This window comes from Arctopsyche grandis, chromosome 8 (genome assembly GCF_051622035.1).
Source record: "Arctopsyche grandis isolate Sample6627 chromosome 8, ASM5162203v2, whole genome shotgun sequence".
In the NCBI taxonomy this organism is placed as follows: Eukaryota; Metazoa; Arthropoda; class Insecta; order Trichoptera; family Hydropsychidae; genus Arctopsyche; species Arctopsyche grandis.
In genome coordinates, this window is record NC_135362.1 from 26,125,339 (window position 1) to 26,143,623 (window position 18,285).

Consider the following 18,285-nt stretch of genomic DNA (forward strand, 5'->3'; position numbering starts at 1 on the left):
ATCTTTCGATTTTCGATCTTTGCATTCTGATATTTGCGTTTTCTGTAATTTAACATTCTGTCAAGTCACGTAGACCCATGTTTACATATATGTACGCTTCGTTCGTTGGTTCGTAGTTTTTTTTCGATTCATAGGCGCCGATTCAATTTTTTTCGATTCAAAGAATTCTGTCCCTGGGGGCGAAGGCGGCGGGGGCGCGGGCTCCGGGGACGCAGGCGCCGGATTCTGGTATACATATAATTTCGAAAGAGACTTAGTATATATGTTTGTTTGTTCGTGACATTCAATTTATTAAAAAAAACAAATGAGTATTCAAATAAAATTATATAAAATAAAATTATTCAAATAAATTTAATGATATGTTTACTATTAGATTAGTCATGTTTAAGCTGTTTATATTACAAATACCGAGCGAAGCCGGGTAAAACCACTAGTATGATATAAACAAAATTAGTCTATTGATGAATGTATTTTTCCAAAACTAGTTCCATCTTCTTCGTTGTTGTTAAAATGTAATGCTCGCAATCTAAATGCCAAGCCACAATATAAAATACTCAGCAGTTAGGGATTTCCATCGGGAAATTCTGATATGTGGTTATAAATTCAGAAATTCCGGTGTAAATTAGTCTTTATGAACATTGACACGGATTACTCGACCCATATTCAATGCATTTTTTTCAATGCTACCTGGAAAGGCTTAGCGGGTAGTATTCTTGTTTAATTTATACATGCTCAATATACAACAATTTTCAGGCTCATGGACTTGTTGACAAAACGCCGTTCGGCGTTGGGTCACGATTCAAAGAGTTAAGGGTAAATACGGTACAAAATGCCGAGGTTTATCGGTACTATCACCATCATCATCATTTACTGCTGGATAAAGGCCTCTCTTTCGAGCAACTCTCATCGATCTCGTCCCACACATTTTTTTCTAATTTCATCCATGTAGTAATAATTAAAGAGGGGACCCAGAGCGTTCCTTTCATTGTTCAATTGTTGTAAATGCATTGTTAAAGGTTCGCCGAACCTTTTTTTTTAACTCTAGCTTTGTAAATAGAGCCAAACCGCCCCGATTCCTGGAAAAAGCACGGTCTCTATCCGCGCTCTAGTAATAACTAGAGGTAGGACCGGAAGCGTGCTTTTTCCAGGAAACAGGGCAAAGTACAAAGCTAGAGAGCATAAAAAAGGTTCATCATAAAAATGAACAAAGAACGGCGCAAAGTTGGTCCGCTCTTTAGTAATAACATTCTCTCCTCTCTTTTTACTTAGTAACAATAGATGAAGTTTTGTGATCATGCGAAAATTCGAACTCATAATCGATTACTGATCACGTTTTCATGATCTAGAAAAAATGTGTGTGTGTGTGTGTCTGTGTATTTTGGGGATTTTTTGAACACCGTTAGTCCTATCGAACCAAAACTTGGTATCGAGCGCTGAAATTCTTATAGACATGACGAAAATTTTTTGCTTAATAATGGCAATGGGCGGGTAATGCAGCTAGAAGAACGGATGATAGATTGACGAAAGAAGTGCTCGAATGGTATCCGAGAGAATGTAAAAGGGTGCAAGGAAGGTCACAGGGGAGATGGGTGAATGAAAACAGAAAAATGTGTGAGATGAGAGGGATGAGAGTTGCCCTAAACAGAGACGAATGGAAGCGTGTTGATAAATGATTTTTTACAAGGCTCTTTTATGTTTTTTTTTTTTTTTAAATGGATTTAGCTAGCAAGCTTGAAAAGGTTCGCTGCCGCTGCACTATTGACGTTTTGATTAGACAACGATCAAGTTGTTCAACTTATTCATGTATGATATCATTTTGAAGGAAAATTTTCCCACTTTTTATGCGTGTTCCAAAAGTCTTGATAGTAGTAAGTCTTTTTTTTTAATGATACGTACATCCATATTCGATTCGGTCTTATATTGGAAGGCTGTCAACTATTGGTGCAGTTACCCGCCTGATCAAATGAATATTTACTTCGGTTAATTATAATAACATTATCGCGAACTTTATCGACCGGATCGTACTTGGCACTTACAGGGTTAATGTGCTCATTTGCATACTACGTATTGATTTTTATTAAAGCCGTTTCATATTTTATTTACGTGAATTGCGAACCCCGTACAAATTGGTGCCGGTCAATAAATACTACATATAATACGTATTTTTATACTTAAAGAGTACTTATTCAATAAGCGTAATAGAATATAATATTTACATGCATATATATGTATGTAGATTATAATCAGAATTTTACTCCATTGTCATGCCGATTATGCCATGTTATATTTTGTAAAATTGAAAATGCTGCTAAAAAGTGCCTTCCTCGACAATTAATTACAAACATTACAGCATTTTTATTACATAAATCGCTTTCGAGATTTCGAGAGACTGGAGAACACGAAAGTTACAATTAATAAATCCATATAGACATCTATGGATTTATTAATTGGATTAATTAATAAATCAAATTCAGATATTTGTGACATTGCGGGTAGGATGGTTTATGCCAATTTGATGGAGGAACCGTTTCAACAATGAAATCAGATAAATTGGCAAACTCTGATAGGAAACGATCGACTTGGAGTCACAAATATCCAAGTCTGACCAGCATTTTTAAAGATTAGCATGGGATTGAACCCGGTAATCTCTTGGTGTTAAACATAAACGCAACAACCAAGCCATACTGCTGGCTGGCTGGTAAAATACCATTTAAAAATATATAACCATAGCACTTTGACTACCAATAGTTACATTTGCTTTGTCTACCACTGAACTACATAGTGCAGTTTGCAAATTTGTTATCTAAAGTGGGCTGTTGACCCGAGAGTTGAAGTTGCAACTTCGCTGCAGGTCATATCTCATTGTGCGCAAATGTGCACATTTACCAAATAATGCGGTGGCTGTGAACAGATTTAGTAAAATACACATATATTTGTACAAATATCCAACTCAAAGATTAGCATGGGATTGAACCCGATAATCTTGGTGCTAAACATAAACGCAACCACCGAGCCATACTGCTGGATAATAAAATAAAATCTATATCTTTATATATATAAAAAATGAATGTCTGTATGTCTCGAATAGGCTCTTAAGAGGGCTGTACACCCGAAACCTTAATTTTGAATGCGACAGTTGCGCTTCAACCAGATAAAACGAATTTTAAATTGACAAAATCGAGGTTTCGTATTCTACTATTTTCTCCTCCGCAACTGGACCAATTTTTAAAAAAATTTCATCATCAGTATGAGAAAGATACTTTCTGTGCATCTATCGGCGTATTTTTTTTTAAATCGACCGTTAAATAAGCACGCTGGACTCGTTTCGTGGGTGTAAAAAAGATGCGATTTTATAGATCTTTGGCGGCTCCTAGCTCCTATAAAAAATAATAAATCAAAAAAAATAAAACAATAGATGCACCCCAATGGTTGATATCCATAGCATATTAAAAAATAATTTCTCTAGTGCCATAATTGAGGAAGGGAGAAGTATAGTACGTTTGTATGGACAATGCGCTGCTGTCCAGCCCTCTTAAAGCACTGAACAGATTACGATGGAACTTTTAGGATTTGTTGTATGCATGTCCGGGAAGATTACTGTGAAAAAAAATCGCCCAAAAACGGGAACGGAAACGGGAATGTATGGCATTGCAACGCAATCATTTTAAATGTTTTCGCGTCGCGACCTGCGTTGTTAGGCTAAAATAAACAAACAATTGAATAATTTCAGATGTGTTCGCTGCCTGCATTTTTCCGACAAATAGGATCGGGAACGAGAACGAAAACGGGAACGGGAACGGGAATGCAAGAGGAACGGGAATTGCATGCGTTATTGTGGCATTGCAACGCATGCCGGGTTCAGTTAGTAAATAATAAAATAAATGCGAAGTCAATGTCGATAAGTAGCGCTATACCAAACAATTGTATGTATCTTGTGGAGTTGTCAGGATTGCGCTCTAAGTACGCGATATGTATGTATGTATTACGTTTATGTGCACAAGTAGATTATGCGTCAGTCGTCATGACGTTTGGTAAAAATAACATTTGCATGTGTCGATGTTGTTACCGCATCACGCCACGTTGCTATCGCCTTATCTTCGCAAACACGCAAGCAATTCGGCAAGCCTTTGGCGGATCGTTAAAACTACCAGTTCAAATGTCACCGACCACAGAAACCGCGGGAAAACCCGAGTCGGAAGAGGAAATGCCCGCTGGAGCTGTGGACAGATGGCCAAATTATGTGCCGGTTAATTATATATATATATATATATATATATATATATTATCCAGTTAACCCTTTGAGTGCTGACGTCTTTTCTGTTGAAAGCCCGCCACGCTGAAAATTACGCCAACATTTCCAACTAGAATTATTTAGACATCCAATAGAAAGAAGGTATAAAAATTGTAACTAATCCAAACACACCCTGGATAACTACCGCCGAGGATTTAGAGTTTTGTAAAGGTTTATTTAGAATCTCTAATATATTTTGCAACAATCAAATATAAACTTTGGAAAGAGACTTTGTATATATGTTTACATCGGTCTCCGTGATTTGACAGAATGTTAAATTACAGAAAACGCAAATATCATAATGCAAAGATCGAAAATCGAAAGATCTTAACTTAACTTAACTTTGGTCAACTTAGTCAAGATACCCCAACAAGAGCCCTGGATCGAAGGACTCCAATATAAATACGTTTCCACAATATTAATTGACTTCCTTCAATATGCATATGTATGCCCATATGTAGAAGTACTATATTTATTACATAATCTGTAGCTCGTTTTCGTTAGGAGTTGGTACATGGAGTATCGATGAATCCATGAAAACTTCCATCCGCCCGAGCAACGCTGGGTTATTCATCTAGGCCCTAGATAGCAATAGAAAATATAGCGAATATTTAAATCCTAGATTCTAGGTTTTCAATATTAAAATACTTGAATTAAAAGTTTAAATATTTAAATATTAAAATTATACTACATATTATTTATGGGTCTCCGTGACGAGCCGGAATGTTTAATTACAGAAAACGCAAATATCGGAAGGCAAAGATCGAAAATCGAAAGATCTTAAGTCGAAAGATAATAAAAAGGTGCATGGTAAACGGTACATACTCACGCACGTACTCAGTTAATTTGCGCGAGCAGGGTACAACAGGAACAAGAGGAACAGGCTTTAACTTTTTAATGTGCGCGCGCAGAATACGGGAGGAAAAGCCTGTTCCTCTTGTTCCTGTTGTATCCTGCTCGCGCAAATTAAGTGAGTATGTACCGTTTACCATGCACCATTTTTTTTTTTTGATCTTTCGACTTAAGATCTTTCGATTTTCGATCTTTGCATTCTGATATTTGCGTTTTCTGTAATTTAACATTCTGTCAAGTCACGTAGACCCATGTTTACATATATGTACGCTTCGTTCGTTGGTTCGTAGTTTTTTTTCGATTCATAGGCGCCGATTCAATTTTTTTCGATTCAAAGAATTCTGTCCCTGGGGGCGAAGGCGGCGGGGGCGCGGGCTCCGGGGACGCAGGCGCCGGATTCTGGTATACATATAATTTCGAAAGAGACTTAGTATATATGTTTGTTTGTTCGTGACATTCAATTTATTAAAAAAAACAAATGAGTATTCAAATAAAATTATATAAAATAAAATTATTCAAATAAATTTAATGATATGTTTACTATTAGATTAGTCATGTTTAAGCTGTTTATATTACAAATACCGAGCGAAGCCGGGTAAAACCACTAGTATGATATAAACAAAATTAGTCTATTGATGAATGTATTTTTCCAAAACTAGTTCCATCTTCTTCGTTGTTGTTAAAATGTAATGCTCGCAATCTAAATGCCAAGCCACAATATAAAATACTCAGCAGTTAGGGATTTCCATCGGGAAATTCTGATATGTGGTTATAAATTCAGAAATTCCGGTGTAAATTAGTCTTTATGAACATTGACACGGATTACTCGACCCATATTCAATGCATTTTTTTCAATGCTACCTGGAAAGGCTTAGCGGGTAGTATTCTTGTTTAATTTATACATGCTCAATATACAACAATTTTCAGGCTCATGGACTTGTTGACAAAACGCCGTTCGGCGTTGGGTCACGATTCAAAGAGTTAAGGGTAAATACGGTACAAAATGCCGAGGTTTATCGGTACTATCACCATCATCATCATTTACTGCTGGATAAAGGCCTCTCTTTCGAGCAACTCTCATCGATCTCGTCCCACACATTTTTTTCTAATTTCATCCATGTAGTAATAATTAAAGAGGGGACCCAGAGCGTTCCTTTCATTGTTCAATTGTTGTAAATGCATTGTTAAAGGTTCGCCGAACCTTTTTTTTTAACTCTAGCTTTGTAAATAGAGCCAAACCGCCCCGATTCCTGGAAAAAGCACGGTCTCTATCCGCGCTCTAGTAATAACTAGAGGTAGGACCGGAAGCGTGCTTTTTCCAGGAAACAGGGCAAAGTACAAAGCTAGAGAGCATAAAAAAGGTTCATCATAAAAATGAACAAAGAACGGCGCAAAGTTGGTCCGCTCTTTAGTAATAACATTCTCTCCTCTCTTTTTACTTAGTAACAATAGATGAAGTTTTGTGATCATGCGAAAATTCGAACTCATAATCGATTACTGATCACGTTTTCATGATCTAGAAAAAATGTGTGTGTGTGTGTGTCTGTGTATTTTGGGGATTTTTTGAACACCGTTAGTCCTATCGAACCAAAACTTGGTATCGAGCGCTGAAATTCTTATAGACATGACGAAAATTTTTTGCTTAATAATGGCAATGGGCGGGTAATGCAGCTAGAAGAACGGATGATAGATTGACGAAAGAAGTGCTCGAATGGTATCCGAGAGAATGTAAAAGGGTGCAAGGAAGGTCACAGGGGAGATGGGTGAATGAAAACAGAAAAATGTGTGAGATGAGAGGGATGAGAGTTGCCCTAAACAGAGACGAATGGAAGCGTGTTGATAAATGATTTTTTACAAGGCTCTTTTATGTTTTTTTTTTTTTTTAAATGGATTTAGCTAGCAAGCTTGAAAAGGTTCGCTGCCGCTGCACTATTGACGTTTTGATTAGACAACGATCAAGTTGTTCAACTTATTCATGTATGATATCATTTTGAAGGAAAATTTTCCCACTTTTTATGCGTGTTCCAAAAGTCTTGATAGTAGTAAGTCTTTTTTTTTAATGATACGTACATCCATATTCGATTCGGTCTTATATTGGAAGGCTGTCAACTATTGGTGCAGTTACCCGCCTGATCAAATGAATATTTACTTCGGTTAATTATAATAACATTATCGCGAACTTTATCGACCGGATCGTACTTGGCACTTACAGGGTTAATGTGCTCATTTGCATACTACGTATTGATTTTTATTAAAGCCGTTTCATATTTTATTTACGTGAATTGCGAACCCCGTACAAATTGGTGCCGGTCAATAAATACTACATATAATACGTATTTTTATACTTAAAGAGTACTTATTCAATAAGCGTAATAGAATATAATATTTACATGCATATATATGTATGTAGATTATAATCAGAATTTTACTCCATTGTCATGCCGATTATGCCATGTTATATTTTGTAAAATTGAAAATGCTGCTAAAAAGTGTCCGCTAATTGAATACTTTTGTGTGAAAAAACGATGCTAACCTTTGCTATTTTTATTACAATACACATCGTATGTATGTAAATCTGTCAGTCGTATGTTTTTATTTTTTGTACTCTTTCTTACAAAATAGATTTTAGTTAGTGTGGAACAATCTACATACATACATACATATGTATGTACATAAAATTTCTGAGAATTTCGTGTGTTTGATATGTATATGTATGCCTTTATGTATATGAGGAAATATAAATATTACCCCTATTTACTTCCCACTGCCTTTTTATAAGGTATGCTGGGCTTTGACTCACTATCTTTTGGCATGAATTATTTCATTGGAGTATTAAAGGGAAGAATCGACAACTCTTCGATTTTATTAGAATTTAAATTTTCGGCGCCTGAATGCGGTAGAGCTTTGCGTCATCATCAATTTTGCAACCTACTCCTGCGAAAACGTCTGCTTTCAATAACTCGTCTCTTATAAAGGCTATCCGGTTCCTTAATGTGATAGATTAAGGAACCAGACCTATTCAATTGTCATGTTGATGAGCTGGTCAGTTTCTTGAGATTCAACACGAGACTATTTGAATGATGTGAATGATTGTTATATTTTATTTTCTTTCTTTGTTGTTTTCTTTTTTTGTAAGACTGGTGTGACGCTTTGGGGTAGTCTGTCAGGTCACAATGGTCATTTTATTGTTATTATTATTATAAAATAATTAATAAATAAATGTTATACTATAGTTTGCTTCTGAATGAGACAATGCTAATTTTAGATGAATTCGAAGTCAGTTTTACTTTGTGATTATAATATTTATAAAATAATATTACAGTACCCCTTACATTCTGCAAAAAAATTATAAGCATTGGTTTTATTGATTAGAATACTCGTAATTTTTGTTTTTTTGTTGGGATCATATGACATAGTAGGTTAGATGGTTTTTGCCAATTTGACCAGGATCTGTTTCAACAATGAAATCAGATAAGTCGGCAAACTCTGCTTAGGAAACGACCTACTTGAGGTCACAAATATCCGAATCTGGTCGGCAGCACTACAAATAATACTCGGAATAAATTCTTTTCAATCGAGATCAACTCACGGGATCGAAGCCAGCAACCTCTCGGTTGTCAGAATCAAGGCAACCACCAAGATATGCTGCTGGCTAATCTAATATATAATTTCGAAAGAGACTTTGTAATTATGTAATGTTGGTTGGTAACATCGAAAACAAATCTATGACGACGATTCGATATTGTTTCGATTCTATATATATATTTTTTCCATTCAAATAAATTTAATAAAAAAACAAATGAATATTTACTATTAGATTCGCCACGTTTAAGCTGTTTATATTACAAATACTGAGCGAAGCCGGATAAAACAACTAGGTTATTATAAATAAAAACTTTTTTGAGGAAACTTAAAGAAAGGATAAGTCTGAGCACTCACCATCAGGGCCGAGAGGAATCCCGGGCCCTGGAAATAGAATTCCATAGCCTATGACAAACCAAAAAAAAATATCTTATTGATATATTTTTAATATGCTAAAAATCTATCAGAACTATTAGAAAAATACCTATATATATGTACATAGGTATTTTTGGCTATTTTTGGAAATAATCGAGTAAGAAAGTATCATATAACAGGTACGATTTTACATGGACACAAAGATCGCGGAAATGCGCAGATCCAAAAATAATACACATTTAGCATTAAAGTAATATATGTATTTTGATGTAGAATAATATAAAATATCAATATCAATCAGTCTAACGATCTAACACGGGGCCCCTCAAGTAGTCCGGGCCCTGAAACTTTAACCCCAGCTTCCTTCCCCTCTCGGCGGCCCGGCTCCCTTCTCTAATTAGTAAAAAAATAATTTATGTTTGATTTATGTGCAATAAATAAGTTTGTGTACGATTTGATAGATGTCTCGTTGAATTGCGAGTTTTTCAGTGTCTCGTAACTCAGTTACTTATATAATGAAAAATGCTGCAATATTTGTAATTGGCTAGGAAGGCGCATTGGGGTTGCCTGTAATGCCTTCCTGGTATGTGTTGTCATAAAATAAATGTACTTCATCGGCAGTCGGTAGTTATTCCGTATATGCATAGGGACAAAACAGTAACTTAACTCGGTTTTCTCCCTCACACGCGATCTCACTCGCACGCATTAGGGCCGGGCCGCACCGCTCAACTCGCGAACAACTTGGCTGAGGGCGACCAGACCAATGCATGCAGGTAGATGGGACATGCCGCACTCGTCAACTTCTTTGTTGCACACATTTCCATACATTTATTCGTGTCGCGCAACAAGTCGGCCGACAAAGTTGCACGGTGCGGCCCGGCCCTTAGGCCGAAGTGCTGTTCGGAGAACACATATTACCGCGGTGCACAGGCTACGATGCTCTGACGTAGTTGCTCAAAATTTATTTTTTACTCATTTTACATATGTATGTATGTATGTGTTACATTTTCAAAGCAAAAATAAGACCCTGAAACTTTGAATAGCAAAAGTAAAGTTTTTCCGTATGGAAAAACTTTACTTTTAAAGTTTTTTTGTATAGAATGAAGACCTAAAAAATACGTACATCTAATTTATGAAACTAGATATTTTACCCAGAACTCTACATACACGTACATATATCATTTTAAAACAAAAGTACATATACTAAACATATGTAGTATTAAAGTTCAATATTTAAAATGTAACTTTCCTCACCTAAGACGTCACACGTATGTAAAAGCCATGAAAGACGTCGATTCGTTGAATTAACAATGCATTTTTTGGTCATTTTTTTACTAACTTACTTTTAGTCGAAAACTTTGGACATTGTCTCAGGATCGTAAATGTGAATACATACATACAGATGTATAAATAAATAAAATAAATATTGTATACATATTTTAATAACTACAGATCATTAAGTTTCACTTCTCCTCATATACACTACCGTCCATATGTTTAAGACCAAAGTGTTTTTGGAGCATATTTTACACAATTTTGGACCAATTTAAAAAATATAAACTCAGTTATGTTCAAAAAATACGCATTTATTAAAATAAATAAAGATATTACAACAATTAATAAACATAAAATTATAAAAAAATAAAAACGTCAAACTGAACTTTCGTCAAAAAACCCACCCTTACTTTTAATCACTGCTGCACATAGTCTCGGCATTCTATTTATTAAATTTTGAAGTGTGATGGGAGGTATGGACTTCCAACTTTCCTGTAGATGATTCCAAAACTTATTTATGGATGTTGAGCGATGGATTCTGGTTCGTCTGTCCAATTCGTCCCACAAAAGTTCTATTGGGTTTAAATCGGGGGATTGAGGAGGCCAGTTCATGATTTTTAAATTATTTTTTTCTTCTTCTTGTTGTAAGAAGTCCATGCATAGCTTTGATTTATGTTTTGGGTCATTATCTTGTTGGAATATAAAATCATGCCCACATAAGTTCCGGCCGCACGGCAAAACTTGTTCTTTTAAAATTTTCAAATACCCTTCTTTTTTTAAAATTCCATTAATTTTGATTAAAATCCCAACTCCAGCTCTTGAGAAACATCCCCATATCATTATGGATCCACCACCATACTTGATTGTTGGCAGCACACAGTCTGGCATCATTTTTTCTTGGGGAGTGCGCCGGACGTAAACTCGTCTTTTCGAACCGAACAATTCAAACTTCGATTCATCGGACCAAATCACTTTTGACCAATCTTCAATTGACCAATTACGATGCTGAAGAGCCCAAGCTAGTCTTTTCGCTTTATTATTTCTTCTTAATAATGGTTTTCTTACTGCTATGCGCCCTTCCAGCTTCACTTCCATCAGCCGACGTTTAACCGTGGTGACCGATACTTTTTTGAAGGCTGTCTTTTCTATGTCAGAGGCGATTTCTGGTGCCGTTATCCTTCTATTTCGCTTGCTCAATAATATCATTTGTTGATCCAATGCTTGTGTTGTGATTCTGGGACGTCCTGATTTTGATAAATCCATAATGTTGTTAGAATTTTGGAATTTTTTTATCGTCTGTTGTACTGCAGTCTTCGAAATATTCAAATTTTCGGCGATATATCGTTGGGTTTTTTGCTGTTTGTAAAGAGCAATAATGGCTCCTCGAGTTTCCATGGTGAGATTTTTATTTTTTCCCATATTTCTTCAAAAATTTTTGTCCTCTTTATGTATTATAAATTTTTCCGCTAGTACGACTTCAAAGTCTGACTGATCAGATTAAACTGAACCAAATTCATTTAGGGTTTATTATTTTGAACTGTTTCGATGTCATATCAGCAGGATAAAATAACAAATAAAGTTCGTAACATAAACTGCGTATAGTAGAGTTGTCGAATTGCAACATGTGTCGATTCGTCACGCGGTGTCTTTGAGCCCATTTTGAACCCTTATATAAAAAAAACAACAAACCAATGGGATAATCCCTGTTTTTTTTGCTCAAATTAAATCCAAGGGTGTAGGGAAACAAATGATACCCATTTCTTTGAACTATTTTACGCTAAATTATTTTAATGGACATTAGAAATCGAGTTATAGGTTTGGTCTTAAACATATGGACGGTAGTGTACATATACATACACACAAAACGCTATTCAATTCTTTACAAAGTCATCGTTCTGTATAAGAACTAAAATCAATCAATCAGATATTTAATGAGTTTGCACGCAATAATACATAGCACATATTATAAATATACATAAGTTCTATGTAGTCATAATAAGATCATTTGGATTATTATCAACATGCAGGTCAGGCGTTATCATAATATTTTCTAATCTGTGGCGGATGTACATTCATATATGTATAATACACAAGTATATGTGTATTTTACTAAATCTGTCCACAGCCACCGCATTATTTGGTAAATGTGCACATTTGCGCCCAATGAGATATGACCTGACAACGAAGTTGGAGCTTCAACTCTCGGGTCAACAGCCCACTTTAGATAACAAATTTGCAAACTGCACTATGTAGTTCAGTGGTAGCCAAAGCAAGTGTAACTATCGGTAGTCAAAATGCTATGGTTATATATTTTTAAATGGTATTTTACCAGCCAGCCAGCAGTATGGCTCGGTGGTTGCGTTTATGTTTAGCACCGAGAGGTTACCGGTTTCAATCCTGTGCTAATCTTTAATACTGCTGGTCAGATTTGGATATTTGTGACTCCAATTTGATCGTTTCCTATCAGAGTTTGTCAATTAATCTGATTTCATTGTTGAAACGGTTCCTCCATCAAATTGGCATAAACCATCCTACCCACTATGTCACAAATATCTGAATTTGATTAATGTACAATATGTAAAAATTTATGTACAAGTCTAAATTAATAGATATCTCTATGAATTATTGAACACAAAGTTAACAACTTTGTGTTCTTCAGCCTCTCGAAAAACAGCGATTTATGTAATAAAAATGCTGCAATGTTTGTAATTAATTGTCTAGGAAGGGGGGGTCTAACTGTTATGCCTTCCTGGTATGTATATATCTACATATGTGACATAAATTACAGTCCATTTCATGACAGATCGAACCTCAACTAATGAATCAGTGTGCAGTTGCTCTATTTAGAAATTGCACGCAATTGATCGGTAGTTCGCGTCTCCTTTAAATAAAAAAAAAATCATTTGCTTATTTGTCGACACTCTCCTTCAATAAGTTGACTAGATCAGAGCTTTTCAAACATTAATTCAAGACTATACATTTCTGAAGACAGCGGAAAATCACCGGATTTTGAGAACTACATACATATACTATTTAAAGTACTCAAAGGTGATTTTGAATTGAAGTAAATGCTTATTCATCAGGAAGAAAAGCGAAAGATGTGATCCCAGTAGAGTATATGTCTCAAGTACAATTGCAATTGTAAATTTGGGCAATTATAGTGTTATAGAATTCTATTAAAAATAATATAAACCCTGTATAAAGGAAAAGGAGGGTGTTGTTCAAATCTCTTCTGATTATATGAAATTGAAACAGCTTATATGAAACTTTTTGTACATTATAAATAATGTGCTTTCACTTAATTATTCGCTCTTCAGTATTGATAGTTTGACGACCTCTGAACTAGGGTAAACGTTACAGCTGTTAGTCAATGTATAGTGATTGGCTACATAGACCAAAACAATGCACTGAAGCCAATCGACGGCGAAATTAAATATTGACATCAGTTAGTAGTGAGCAGGAGCACTATCGAGGACATAAAAGATTCAAAGTAATGTTCATGGGGCTCTCATTTTGTTACTTTAATATCCTAGTGGGAAAACAACTGCAGCGTTACCCATATGTATTATTAATGGCGTAAAATGCACTGAAAACTGTTCTTTTATAATCATTAAAAATTTACCAGAAGCAATTTCAATTTCACACACTATAAAACTTTATAGACCACCTCATGAATTATTTTCGATATTTCTGCCACCGGCAAACAGTGTTATAAAGTTGTTAAGATTTACTTCCAGTGTATATCATTTATTTAGACAAATTAGTGGATCCATACACATAGCAACTGTCTACAATAGAGTTGAAAGTGCTTATTCTAAATATAGATTCTTTCCTGGACATTTAACCGGAGCTGATCTCTGGTCGCCTATCATGACCTGCCGTAGATACGGTTTCTCATAAATTGGTTAGCTTCTATCGTCGGGTCAGCATATTTATTTTGATAATGCTTTTTGTTTTGAAATTCACTTTATCAGATCACGACAACAACGTGTCGCATACTCGTCAGAAAAACATGATGTTGAACCTTTGACATGCGGTGATAAACTTGCACGATATGCTGGGTTTTGATCTCTGGTTTGACCTGAAAGTTCGATAGAAACATTATCAATAAACTGCATACTGTGGACTAATTGAAATGATAATCAAGTTTATTATTATTTCAAACTAGTGTTGGATGAAATATCATATGGGTTATGGCTAACGTGGCCATTTATTTTTTCCTCAAAACGAGACATATACCAATTTTTGGCTATGTACATATGTGTATTCAAAAAAACGCATATTTTTTCATTGTTTTATTTATTAATGAAAAGAACAGGAATGAATATGTGAAAATAAATAATTTATGTGGTCTTATATTTTTTGAGGAACGAATTTGCTCGAATATTTTTGTTGTTGATTTCAAATAATAATGAAATTCTGGGCAGGATATCTTAAAATTTAATTTGGTAATTAGCATTGCTTTAAGAATTACGACTTGCAACTGTGTTTCGCTTGTCCACAATTTATTCATAAGAGAAAAGACAATTTCTACGAGCGCATTAGTGCCGAGCAGGCATAAAAATTGTAACCTTGGGTTGCTCTCTTTTTGAAAACGGGACATTTCGACGTCCCGAAGCTGTGCTTGGGGACAACGGGATAGGCTAGCTAAAAACGGGACGGTCCCATTCAAAACGGGACGTATGGTCACATTAGTTATGGCATATTAAGTTATTAAATAATAAAAAAATTAAACGATCATCATTAAAATATCATCGCTGAAACGTAACTGTTATTTAAAATATCTCATACATAGAAAGAGCTTTTTCACTATTTGATATTTTCAGTATTTAAAAGACAGATAAACTTTTATATCTTATTTTTTTTATCGTTTCTATCGAAATGACCACCAACGGTGAACTTTAATCTGGAGTTTGGAATTAAGAACGCGTGTCGATATGAAATGGGACAATTTCAAGGTTTCCGTGACCTTTCCATTTTCGATTGTCAGTGTCAATGGTTATCAGCTCCCCGGTACAAAAGTGTATTTGAAATTGGAAACGTGTTCATCTTACACGCGCTCTCTTATTATGTCTCTTGTCACAACTTTGATAATAAGTCAAAAAAAAAAGGAATATGTATGTGCTATCTGTCAAATAAATTAATCTATATACGTTTTATGATACTTGCAGTGTAACAAGTATGATCGTATATTTTATATTTAGTATCTATGTAACTATCGGCCGAAGACGTCTTTGATAACAATTCCGTCAACTGTTATATCATTCAAAATAACAGTTGCAAGTCATTTTAATTAATTTTTGTATACATTTATGAGATGTTTGCATGATTGCATGGTATTGCAACGTGATGTAAGTTATATGTTATTTGTTATTCCTTTGATAAGTAAGACATGCTATTTTAACATTACAAGCTTGCATTGATTGCTGTCAATTAATGACCTTTCATTATGTTGATTGCTTATTAATTTATTTTTTTGTTTGCAGATTCAGCATAGTTAATATTGTATATACAATACATTTCCAACATGGAAAACGGTGTTAAACTGACCAACGGTTATCATAATAACCATAGTGATATTTCAATTAGTAAAAATGTAAGTGATGTTGATAATCTTTTATACATACATACGTTTATATTTAATATTAAACATTATTTATATATGATGATGAATGTTTCAGGGTGATCTCAAGGTAAAGGCAAAAGACATGTCAAATCATTCTACGCATAACGGAACTGACGAAACTTTCTTGAATGGTAAAATTTATATCAAATATGAACATGCAATTAGCAAATATACCTGGCGTTGCTTGAGTGTATATTAACAATTAAATAGTGACTAATATTGAATAACTTTCGCTTGGAACATACATATACTGCATATATGTATGCTCTTGTAAATATATTTAGTCTTTTAAGCATAATTATACATTATATGTATATTTTGGTTTTACTCAGCAAGCCTAATCGTTTAATGTATGTAATAGAATTAATGTCGAATGCTCTTCTAACAGTACATTGTACAATTTCTAGGACCTAATCAATTGTTACCATCTACCGAGTACACTACAACGTTACCCAGTGGCCGTGTTAAATTACGAGTCCTCGATAAAGGCGTTGCCTCTGAACCACCAGTGTCGGTGCCGGGTCTGCTCAGTCGAACAGTGGCTCGTTATCCTGACGTGGTGGCAATAGCGTCTAGAAACCCGGACGGATCCTGGGATAAGTCTACGTACAGGTAATGATCGATCTGTGATGAGCCGTACGCAAGTGTTAGAATCGGAAATTTAATTTGAATATATATAATTTTTTAATTTGCAGGGAATACCAGCAGCTTATACGTACATGTGCTAAAGGTTTCATTGAACTTGGTCTTCAGAAGCATCACGCAGTTTGCATCCTTGGATTCAATTCACCGCAGTGGTTCATATCGGATCTTGCTGCAATACACGCTGGGTTAGTATTCATTGCCATACCTATAAGAATGCTAAGCTCTTGTAAACTATTATATAATTTGTGTATAATAGTTTCATGCAATTATCATTTGTCTCCCCCAACCTTTTTTGGATTGTCCTACAAGCCTTTAAACTACCAAAAATTTTGAAAGGTACCATACATTTTCTCAGCATTCTGAACACATTCAGTTTAGTTAGGTTAGGCTCAATCTTTTAGTTAGGTTAGGTTCAATATTTTGATTCTTGAAAGTGAAATGAAAACTATTTCTTAAAAATGTAAGAATATAGCAAAACTTCTACGATCCCGAACCGAAGTCGGTGACGCAACGCAAGCTGTACGATTGCATCATCGCGTTCCTGTACAAACACCCTCGTCTGAAATGTCTTCGTTCATACAACGGAAAAGACACAATTCGATTCGCTCCAATTACCTGATCGCGAGCCCGCGGGAATCCCAGAAAGCATGGTCTCATCACACAGCCGCATCATAAAGTTACGCATTGCACAACCAACAAGGATGTATACCAGCGCACCAGCCCCAGACGCCAGTGAGTCTTTGGAGTTCAGCCTGCCCACTCCTCCGAAGTTGGGCAACTATCTCCTTCGCCGTAGATACAATGAAACTTGTATTCACTGAACATAAATAAAGATCCTCTTAAAAACCTTGGCTGGGAAACGGTCAAAAATTATGCTGAATACGTTTTGCATATGCAAAAAAACGCGTTCCTATTCTGTACTGTTGAGAGTCTTCTTAAAACTTACCCTGGAGTGTTTTCAGTGATGTTTTATCTTTGTATTGACAGAGGTTTGAAAGAGATCGATAACGGTGATTCCCATATTAGAAGAAATGTAGGAAAAATTTGTCGAAATAATAAGATAGTACGAATTGATAATGACATGAAGACACGCCTATCATAGCTGGAGTCGACCTAAGCGTGCCATGCTGCACTTTTGAGCGTGTTCTTACCATTATGTGACAGTATAAATTCATATATTCTATTTTAAAAATTTCCTTTTCCTTTACCAAACAATCCTTGTCAGCGCTTACTGGTATACATATTACCATAAAGACTTGAACTTAGACTTATTTACTACCAAACTTTAGAGGAATCTTAAACTGCTCCTGTTCTGTAGACATGTTTGTCAACACACTACTTTCAATGTAATGTAATATTAATATTATTTGAATAGGGGAATAGCTGCCGGGATATATACAACAAACAGTTCTGAAGCATGTTACCATGTCCTAGACAACAGTCAGGCGAACGTCGTCGTGGTGCAAGATTCCAATCAGATGGAAAAAATACGCAGCATATGGCCTCGTCTGCCGAATCTCAAAGCAGCCATACAATGGGAAGGCGAAATCGACCCACCGCTAGAAAACACATATACCGTATGTAATTCAAGCTAACGTACACTCAATGTATGAATACTTATCAAAATTTTATATAAAAA

At 35.3% G+C, this 18,285-nt stretch overlaps 1 protein-coding gene across 2 annotated transcripts in view; it reads left to right on the forward strand.

Moving 5' to 3' along the window:
- LOC143915241 (very long-chain-fatty-acid--CoA ligase bubblegum-like) overlaps nucleotides 1-18,285 on the forward strand; it is a 37,895-nt gene that overhangs the window by 14,911 nt on the left and 4,699 nt on the right. For both annotated transcript variants that reach the window (XM_077435790.1, XM_077435791.1), the window contains exons 2-6: nucleotides 15,862-15,971; nucleotides 16,057-16,132; nucleotides 16,409-16,613; nucleotides 16,697-16,831; nucleotides 18,022-18,223. In XM_077435790.1, the coding sequence (XP_077291916.1) occupies nucleotides 15,903-15,971; nucleotides 16,057-16,132; nucleotides 16,409-16,613; nucleotides 16,697-16,831; nucleotides 18,022-18,223 (687 nt within the window). In that variant the 5' untranslated portion in view covers nucleotides 15,862-15,902. The remainder of the gene's footprint in view (nucleotides 1-15,861; nucleotides 15,972-16,056; nucleotides 16,133-16,408; nucleotides 16,614-16,696; nucleotides 16,832-18,021; nucleotides 18,224-18,285) is intronic.